This window comes from Microcaecilia unicolor, chromosome 11 (genome assembly GCF_901765095.1).
Source record: "Microcaecilia unicolor chromosome 11, aMicUni1.1, whole genome shotgun sequence".
In the NCBI taxonomy this organism is placed as follows: domain Eukaryota; kingdom Metazoa; phylum Chordata; class Amphibia; order Gymnophiona; family Siphonopidae; genus Microcaecilia; species Microcaecilia unicolor.
Genome location: NC_044041.1, coordinates 61,104,252 through 61,114,864, shown reverse-complemented (window position 1 = coordinate 61,114,864; position 10,613 = coordinate 61,104,252). Strand labels below are relative to the sequence as shown.

General features: G+C 43.8%; 1 protein-coding gene across 1 annotated transcript; it reads left to right on the top strand.

Moving 5' to 3' along the window:
* Positions 1 to 348: 348 nt before the first annotated feature.
* LOC115480920 (small nuclear ribonucleoprotein Sm D3-like) lies at positions 349 to 10,412 on the top strand. Its single transcript, XM_030219905.1, has 4 exons — positions 349 to 471; positions 2,189 to 2,344; positions 2,699 to 2,891; positions 10,348 to 10,412. The coding sequence occupies exons 2-4, from the start codon at positions 2,219 to 2,221 to the stop codon at positions 10,410 to 10,412; spliced, it is 384 nt and encodes a 127-aa protein (XP_030075765.1). The 5' UTR covers positions 349 to 471; positions 2,189 to 2,218.
* Positions 10,413 to 10,613: the final 201 nt, after the last annotated feature.

Sequence of the window (10,613 nt, the reverse complement as noted above, 5' to 3'; positions counted from 1 at the left end):
ACCTCCTAACATTTATTTATTTATTTATTGCATTTGTATCTCACATTTTCCCACCTATTTGATATTTGTCTGATCTGAAGAAGGTATTGCCTTTGGAAGCTAAACAATCAAAGACATTTTAAAAAGGTATCTAATTTCTTTGTAATGTTTTGTTTAATTTCTTTATATTACCTTTACCTATTCTAATATTGCCTTTTGACTAAGGCGCAGGCACTTCACCATTCATTCCTACATGTCGGACTAAAGATAGTTAATGCAGGCCGGAACGCTACTGCGTACGACCCGTTTCCCGTCGGCCACCATCTGGTGCACCATCATCGAGAAGAGCAATGTGGAAGCCTATTTCCGTATCCTCTCAGCGGTGCCCTCTGGGATAGGAAAGACGCTAGCACGACGGTGAGCGGGAGGCACATTCCGGAAACGCGAGTGAGAGGGGAAGGCGGCTTGATTTAGTGGATACGCGGTAAGAAGGTTTGTCCGGAGGGGCTGGGTTCTGACTTTTCGCGGTTTCAGCTGTCCTTGTTTTATCCTCTTCCATTTGTGGTCTTACCTCTATCTCCTCTCTTATACCCCTCTTCCATAATCTCATTCCCCTCCTTTTACTTTCCTCTCCTACACCCCATCCTGCAATTCCAGCTCCTCTCCATTTACCGCCTTCTCTCCCTCCTACAATGGCAACTCCTTGTAGTGTTTGTGCTTTCTTTCTCTGTGTACTGCCTTCCCTCCTTTCCTACAATCCCCATAACCCTTCGTAATACTTTCCTCTGATTATTTTCCCCCTGCATTTATTGCTAACTCTCCTCTTCAATGCCTTGCTCTGTAACTCCAGCTTCCTTCTGATCCCTCCTCCATTTACTGTCCTCTTACATAGTAACAGTAGATGACGGCAGAAAAAGACCTGCACGGTCCATCCAGTCTGCCCAACAAGATAACTCATATTTGCTACTTTTTGTGTATACCCTACTTTGATTTGTACCTGTGCTCTTCAGGGCACAGACCGTATAAGTCTGCCCAGCACTATCCCCGCCTCCCAACCACCGGCTCTGGCACAGACCGTATAAGTCTGCCCAGCACTATCCCCGCCTCCCAACCACCGGCTCTGGCACAGACCGTATAAGTCTGCCCAGCACTATCCCCGCCTCCCAACCACCAGCCCCGGCACACTGTACAACCAGCACTATCCCCGCCTTCCAACCACCAGTCCCGCTTCCCACCACCGGCTCTGGCACAGACCGTATAAGTCTGCCCAGCACTATCCCCGCCTCCCAACCACCAGCCCCGCCTCCCGATCTTGACTAAGCTCCTGAGGATCCATTCCTTCGGCACAGGATTCCTTTATGCTTATCCCACGTATGTTTGAATTCCGTTACCGTTTTCATTTCCACCACCTCCTGCGGGAGGGCATTCCAAGCATCCACTACTCTCTTTGTGAAAAAAATACTTCCTGACATTTTTCTTGAGTCTGCCCCCCTTCAATCTCATTTCATGTCCTCGTTCTACCATCTTCCCATCTCTGGAAAAGGTTAGTTTGTGGATTAATACCTTTCAAATATTTGAACGTCTGTATCATATCACCCCTGTTTCTCCTTTCCTCCAGAGTATACATATTTAGTTCAGCAAGTCTCTCCTCATACGTCTTGTAATGCAAATCCCATACCATTCTCGTAGCTTTTCTTTGCACCGCTTCAATTCTTTTTACATCCTTAACAAGATACGACCTCCAAAACTGAACACAATACTCCAGGTGGGGCCTCACCGATGACTTATACAGGGGCATCAACACCCCCTTTCTTCTGCTGGTCACACCTCTCTCTATACAGCCTAACACACCTTCTAGCTACGGCCACCGCCTTGTCACATCCTCCTATTGTAGTTTCAGCTATCTGCTTATTATCCTCCCATCCATTTGTTGCTAGCTCTCATGCTCTCTCTCCTTCTACTATCCTTCTCTGTCTACCTCTGGCTGTTCTTTCCTGCAGTTCCAGTTCCCCTGTTCTCTCCCCCCCCCAATACCGATAGCTGTTTTCCCCAGCCCCCAAATATCTATAGCGCCAACTGTTTTGTTCTACCTATCCATGTAGCTCCAGGTATCTGTGATGAGTGGGGAAAGTCTATAACTAGACACGCACGGTTAAGTCGAATGTTATAGTTTTTTTGTCTTATGATTTATTATTGTATTTTATTACAGGTTTATAACGTTGTCTGCACACTTACGGCTATGTCTATTGGAGTGCCCATCAAAGTTCTGCATGAGGCAGAAGGTCATATTGTAACATGTGAGACCAATACAGGGGAGGTGTACCGGGGCAAGCTTATAGAAGCAGAAGATAACATGAACTGTCAGGTATAGTTCATATTTCTCCATCTACCTTTGAACAAAGCATTGTCAAGTCCTGGTAGGAAAGGGGTGCTCTAATGTAGATTTTAGTGGCGAACAACAATGAAAGTGAAGTCTGCTCTTTGGATAGCAAAGCCAGTGCTTTAAGTGTGTAAATTGTCTGTGGTATCTGTTCTGTTTCCTATCACTTAAAATATATTCTTCCTGCTGTAATTTTATACTGTGATAGAAGTTCAGAAAATCCTTGCTTGATATAGGATGACAGATTTTAGGGAGGGTGTAGTTGAATGGCATGCTTGAATTGGTTTTAACTCTTTATGTACCCATGATGGGTTCTAATGTGGGTTTTCTCTCTGCCAGATGTCTAACATTACAGTGACATACAGAGATGGTCGAGTGGCACAGCTGGAGCAGGTGTACATCAGAGGCAGCAAAATACGCTTTCTTATTTTACCGGACATGTTGAAAAATGCACCAATGTTAAAGAGCATGAAGAACAAAAACCAGGGCTCTGGGGCTGGGAGAGGCAAAGCCGCTATTCTTAAAGCTCAAGGTGGGTACTGGGGGAGTAGCAACTAGCAAAATGTTCTTTAGTCTTCTGAAAGAAGGGTCTGGGGACATTGGATTTTTTTTCCCTTTATATTTCTGATGCAGTTGGGAAGGATTGGCTATAAAATTTCATTCTGCTGTCATAAGTACATGCATAAGTATTGCCTTACTGGGAAACACCAAAGGTCCATCAAGCCCAGCATCCTGTTTCCAACAGTGGCCAATCCAGGTCACAATACCTGGCAAGATCCCAAAAAAGTACAAAACATTCTATACTGCTTATCCCAGAAATAGTGGATTTTCCCCATGTTCATTTAATAATGGTATATGGACTTTTTCTTTAGGAAGCTGTCCAAACCTTTTTGAAACTCCGCTAAGCTAAACGCCTTTGCCACATTCTCTGGCAATGAATTCCAGAGTTTAATTACACGTTGAGTGAAGAAAATTTTCTCCGATTCGTTTAAATTGACAACATTGTAGCTTCATTGCATACCGCCTAGTCGTAGTATTTTTGGAAAGCGTAAACAGACGCTTCACATCTAACCGTTCCACTCCACTCATTATTTATAGACCTCTATCATATCTCCCCTCAGCTGTTTCTCCATGCTGAAGAGCCCTAGCCGCTTTAGTCTTTCCTCATAGGGAAGTCGTCCCATCCCCTTTATCATTTTCGTCACCCTTCTCTGCACGTTTTCTAATTCCACTATATCTTTTTTGAGATACGGCGACCAGAATTGAACACAATATTCGAGGTGTGGTCCGCACCATGGTGCGATACAAAGGCATTATAACATCCTCATTTTTGTTTTCCATTCCTTTCCTAATAATACCTAACATTCTATTTGCTTTCTTAGCCGCAGCAGAACACTGAGCAGAAGGTTTCAACGTATCATCAACAACGACACCTAGATCCCTTTCTTGGTCTGTGACTCCTAATGTTGAACCTTGCATGACGTAGCTATAATTCGGGTTCCTTTCCCACATGCATCACTTTGCACTTGCTCACATTAAACGTCATCTGGCATTTAGACGCCCAGTCTTCCAGTATCGTAAGGTCCTCTCCTCTGCTCTCACTGTGCAAAAGTCTCTCAGTACGTTGCTATTTTTAAATTCTATACGAATAGTCCTTGGCCAGTTTCGTGATAGCAGTATGATTTTTGTGCTTCTGCACAAGATGCTCAGCTTTCTTTACCAGAAATCTGAATACAGAGTGTAGGTGCTGAAACTCTGGAGCTGATAGTTTTGCCTTAATTTTATGTCAGTATGCCAGTGCTGTCCCTACAAGTATGTATGTATGTATTGTGAGTATTTTTTAAAGCATCAAATTGACATCAAGGCAGTTTACTGAACAATAGTGAGGGAATGGGAAAAAACTTCATGTAAAAACAAACTTGACAATAACACACAAAAGGGCCGGATGAATCTCGCACAACATAATAATCCTTGACAGTACGAAAAAAAGAAAGAAAATGGTGTGATGGAGGGGGGAAACTGAAGAACCACGGTGTACCCCTCGATACTGTTCCTTGTGAACTAATTGTTTTGTGAGGGTGAGGGAGTTTAGGGTGGAAGAAGGATTATGGGGGTACCTTTGTCATGTGAATCTTGTATTTGCTTTATTAATAAAAATTTATAGAAACAAAAAAAATGAAAATGAAAGGCAAGGTCTTCAGAGCCACTTTGAAAGCAGAGATCGTGTGGAAGATAGTACATAAGTAGTGCCATACTGGGAAAGACCAAAGGTCCATCTAGCCCAGCATCCTGTCACCGACAGTGGCCAATCCAGGTCAGGGCACCTGGCACGCTCCCCAAACGTAAAAACATTCCAGACAAGTTATACCTAAAAATGCGGAATTTTTCCAAGTCCATTTAATAGCGGTCTATGGACTTGTCCTTTAGGAATCTATCTAACCCCTTTTTAAACTCCGTCAAGCTAACCGCCCGTACCACGTTCTCCGGCAACGAATTCCAGAGTCTAATTACATGTTGGGTGAAGAAAAATTTTCTCCGATTCGTTTTAAATTTACCACACTGTAGCTTCAACTCATGCCCTCTAGTCCTAGTATTTTTGGATAGCGTGAACAGTCGCTTCACATCCACCCGATCCATTCCACTCATTATTTTATACACTTCTATCATATCTCCCCTCAGCCGTCTCTTCTCCAAGCTGAAAAGCCCTAGCCTTCTCAGCCTCTCTTCATAGGAAAGTCGTCCCATCCCCACTATCATTTTCGTCGCCCTTCGCTGTACCTTTTCCAATTCTACTATATCTTTTTTGAGATACGGAGACCAGTACTGAACACAATACTCCAGGTGCGGTCGCACCATGGAGCGATACAACGGCATTATAACATCCGCACACCTGGACTCCATACCCTTCCTAATAACACCCAACATTCTATTCGCTTTCCTAGCCGCAGCAGCACACTGAGCAGAAGGTTTCAGCGTATCATCGACGACGACACCCAGATCCCTTTCTTGATCCGTAACTCCTAACGCGGAACCTTGCAAGACGTAGCTATAATTCGGGTTCCTCTTACCCACATGCATCACTTTGAACTTGTCAACATTGAACTTCATCTGCCACTTGCACGCCCATTCTCCCAGTCTCGCAAGGTCCTCCTGTAATCGTTCACATTCCTCCTGCGACTTGACGACCCTGAATAATTTTGTGTCATCGGCGAATTTAATTACCTCACTAGTTATTCCCATCTCTAGGTCATTTATAAATACATTAAAAAGCAACGGACCCAGCACAGACCCCTGCGGGACCCCACTAACTACCCTCCTCCACTGAGAATACTGGCCACGCAATCCTACTCTCTGCTTCCTATCTTTCAACCAGTTCTTAATCCATAATAATACCCTACCTCCGATTCCATGACTCTGCAATTTCTTCAGGAGTCTTTCGTGCGGCACTTTGTCAAACGCCTTCTGAAAATCCAGATATACAATATCAACCGGCTCCCCATTGTCCACATGTTTGCTTACCCCCTCAAAAAAATGCCAAATTGAGAGGTGTCAAGACACAGCTAGGTAACGGTTGGGATCACCAAAACGTTACAATTAGCTAATCTGATAGGATGTGACATCACCGTCTGGGATGGCTGCCTAATGAGCTAGCTCTGAGCAACCCCGTAGGAGTTTCACTGATACAGCGGTAATCTGGAGCCATCTGATTATTTTGATTAATTATTCTTGTTGTGACCAGCCCTACTGATAGAGATGAGTGCCATCCACTGGCCGGTTGATTTGATAGTTTCCCTGTATGGGAGGCACCATGTGGACGGCACCAGCGGTGTATCCTTATCAGACTTGAAGCTTTTGGCAGAGGTGTTGCAGGTAGATCTTTTCTCGAATGTGGTCTCCCCAGCACATCCCGGCACCGACTCCTTAGCAGAAATTCAAGCTTGGCTGTGTGAGAATCAATCCATTGTGGACACAGTCTCAATACATATTGAAAGGGCACACAGGGCATTGGGTGCACCGTAAACCAAAGGATATTGTAGCCTGCTTTGGCGAATATAACTTTTAAAAAAGATACTACACAAGGCCAGGGCTACTGAGCACTTCCCCTAGGATTCTTATTTGATCGAGATATATCGGGATTTGGCCTCAGCTAGTCTAATTTGGAGATAGAGTTGAGGCCACTTACACAAAAGCTGCGAGCCCAGGGAGAAAATACAAACGCAATATCCCTTTTACTGCTCTTTTATAAAGATGGCAAGTTACACCATGTCTGTACTCTTTCTGAAGCACAAGAGACTTCCAGAAGCAGACCTCTCAGTGCCCGCCCCCCCCCCCCAAGCTGCTGAGGGCCACTTTAAGCTTTAGAGGGGAACTCAGATGGAAACAAGTCGCCGCTGGAAAAGGACATCTGAAATGTCAGCAATCGGATGCCTGTTTGCAGGGTGCAGTGGCAACATAAGACTTGGCTAATTTGATTTGCAACCTTGGTTGATTTGTCCTGGTGGGGCTACATTTGCTGGTGAGATGCTGTTTTCTAAATATTTTCTTGAAGCCTAGTGCAGCTCAGTGATGTTATTTCTAGGTACTTGCCTATAAAGTTGAGTGTTAGATTATTTTCAAACATATTCAATTTCATAAGTTTTATATTTGTTATTTTTTAGTTTAGGGTTGGCAGTAGGGACACACTTCCTCAATCTGGCACATCACTCGGGGGGGGGGGGGGGGAGGGCTTGGCCAGAAATGGTGAATGTAGGGGGTGGTAATTTGGGAATGCCATGGGGCAGCATGCAGAGCTTTTCTCATATAGGCAGGGACGTAGTAATGTGATACAAAAAGGGAAATGGGGCAGGCCTACCTTTTAGGGTTATGTCGATGGACCTTTTAACTTTTAAATTTGAATATCAAGGGCTTAAATTTGCCAGCAAAGTTATGGGATAGGAGGCAAGGTTCTGATGTGGATTAGGAATTGGTTATGGGAGAAAATAGAGGGTAGGGTTAAGTGGTCATTCCTCCTCAGTGGAGGAGGGTGAACAGTGGAGTTCCGCAGGGATCATTACTGGGACTGGTGCTATTTAATATATTATAATTATATGAAATCGAACGACGAGTGAGGTGATTAAATTTGCAGATGACAAAACTATTCAAGGTTGTTAAAACACGTTTGGACTGTGAAATATTGCAGGAAGACCTTAGGAAATTGGAAGACTGGGCATCAAATGGCAGATGAAATTTAATGGACAAATACAACGTGATGCACATTGGAAAGAATAATCCAAATCAGAGATACGTGATGCTAGGGTCCACCTTGGGGGGTCACGGGTGCGTCAAGCACTCAAGAAAAGATCTAGTGTCGTAGATAATACGCTGAAATCTTCTGCTTAATGTGTGGCGGTGGCCAAAAAAGCAAACAGGATTAGGAATTATTAGAAAGGGATGGTGAATACGACTGAAAATACTATAATGCCTGTATCACTCCATGTTGTGACCGCACCTTGAGTATTGCATTCAGTTTCTGGTCGCCATATCTCAAAAAAGGTTTGGCGGAAATAGAAAAGGTTCAAAGAAGAGCGATCAAATGATAAAGGGGATGGAACGCCTCTTGTATGAGGAAGGCTAAATAGGTAGGGCTTTTCAGCTTTGAAAAGAAATGGATGAGGGGAGATAGAATTGAGGTCTAGAAAAAAATCCTGAGTGGTTTAGAACAAGTAGAAGTAAGTCAAATTTTTTTTAACGTGTTTCAAAGTATAAAGATTAGGGGACACTCAATGAAGTTACATTGAAATACTTTTAAATTAAATAGGAGGAATATTTTCACTCAATGAATGGTTAAGCTCATTTTAGGTACAACTTGTCTGGAATGTTTTTACGTTTGGGGAGCGTGCCAGGTGCCCTTGACCTGATTGGCCACTGTCGGTGACAGGATGCTGGGCTAGATGGACCTTTGGTCTTTCCCAGTATGGCACTACTTATGTACTTATGTAAGCTCTGGAACTGAGACAGATATGGGAAGCAACTGCTTGTCCCAGGATTGGTAGTATGGAATGTTGTACTAATTGGGTTCTGCCATGTACTTGTGACCTGGCTTTGCCACTGTTTGGATATATGATACTGGGCTAGATGGACCATTGGTCTGATCCAGTATGGCTACTCTTATGTTCTTATAACTCGTTTAAGAAATTGGTGTGCTTGAGGGCTGATGTGTATTTTAGTCAGGAGATACATCTTTTGCCCTTCTATGAACAGCTATGTCAACATGGGAAATATCCTACCTTATACCTTGCTTCCAATCACTGGCAGAAGAAAATTCAGGGGGGGTCTTAATTGCATTATCCTCTTCTCAACCTTGGCAGGTTAAAAAGGTAGAGATAAGGGAGGGAGATATGTTCTGTTTATAGTTCTTTAGGTACTGAGGTGTTTACCCTTCAGTGTCTTGTACCCAGTGAGGAAACAGGTGCCCTTCTGTGAGAAGCTTAGCTGTCTCTTGTGGAAGGTAGTCTGTTGTTGGGTGCGGATTTTAATTTGACATTTAATGATGGGAGGCGATATTACATGACAGGTATGGGAAACAATCCACAAACTCACTCCCACCTAACTCCTCACAGTCTACTAGGGACAAGTGCCACCTCTATAGCACAAAAAATATATATTGAACTCCCTGTGTCGTAGTACTCGAGTTAAAAGCCTCTGAAGTAACAAATCGAAAGTGTGACCAGCCTGGGGAGCGAGGCAAAATCTGGAAAGATTCCAATGCCTATTCAGGTTGCACTGTTGACATTGTCTCAAGTAATAGCAATGGAAAAAAATTAGGAGTCTGGTCAACATACTACAGTCACCTACAACCAAAAGAGAAAGGCAATTGATAGAAGTCTTTAAAAATAAAATCTTCCTACAATTTGAGGATGTGATTGCCCAACCATAAACCAGTTTATTTGCTCCCTTTGTATGAAAATATTCAGTGCCTATGGAATTGCTGTAGATTGATTGATTGTTAGGAAAGGGTGTCAGTGTAGACTGTCCCAGCTCCCTCCTCCCACTTTGTTCAATTGAGGCTGATGTTGACCATTTCAACAGCCTTCAACTAAGTTGTGTATCTCAGTATGAGAGAAGAGGTGTTATTTCCACTGGCTAACTGCACATTAAGCAGACCCATGTGTAATGGAGAGTAATGGAGTAGCCACATGGTTTGGGCAGAGGGCTGGAATCAGGGAAGCTAGGGTTCAAATTTTACTGTGGCTTCTTGAGGTCTTGGGCAACATTAACCCTTTATTACCTCAGGTACAAACTTAGGGACCCTTTACAGTGGCGGAAAGCCCAACCTGAGCTGCTCGATCATTCGGGACTACCGCCGGTCCAACGTGACCTCTAGCGGTAGTCCTGCCCCGAGCGGTGCCATTTCCAGAGGAAAAGACCCCCCCCCCCCCCCCCAAAATGGCTAGTGCGGCGGTAACCTGGCAGTAATCAGGTATTGCTGTGCGCTACCTGGTGGCACCAGAGCACTTATCGTCACTTCAGTGGGTGGGTGGTAAGGGCTCCCCGCCGCATGGCCATGGTGGTGAGAGTTATTTCACTGCGTGGCCATTTCTTTTTTTCTTGTTTTACTGGCTGCGGGAAAAATGACCCTGTCGCCAGCACAGGGCCCTTTTTCCGCAGCTTATTAAAAGGACCCTTAGATTGTGAGTCCTCTGGTGATAGAGAAATACTTAACCGTATTTGAATGTAGCCAATGAAAAGGTGCAAACTAAATCCACAAAAAAATTCAGTTTGAGGCTTCAAAGGGGCAACTGAGGTTTTCATCACTGGGAGAGGACCCAGCTAGCCCTCGACTGTAGATTCTAGTCTGACTTTGATTTCAAAGATTAATGGTGCATAAGAGACCCATCCCTACCCCTTGGTATGCTGCCATCTCTTTACAGCCTGTTGCCCACTGAAGCTGTAGAAGTGTAAAGGGATATACCAGACATGCAACTTACTCTTTTTTTTTTAACCTTCAGTGGCGGCAAGAGGAAGAGGTCGTGGAATGGGACGTGGCAACATTTCCAGAAACGAAGATAAATAAAATTACTTGTGTTTTTCTTTTGTTTTTTACATTTTCATTATGTTTGTTAGCTAATGTCTGTCTATAAATAGAGTTGGGATTTATTGCTTTAAAACATCCACATAAAGACATTGTTTTGTGATGGTTTTGTAGGGAATTTGGTATGGATTGGGCTTGCCGATTTTTTTTTTTTAATGAGGGTGGGTGGAGCGGTACGGAGAT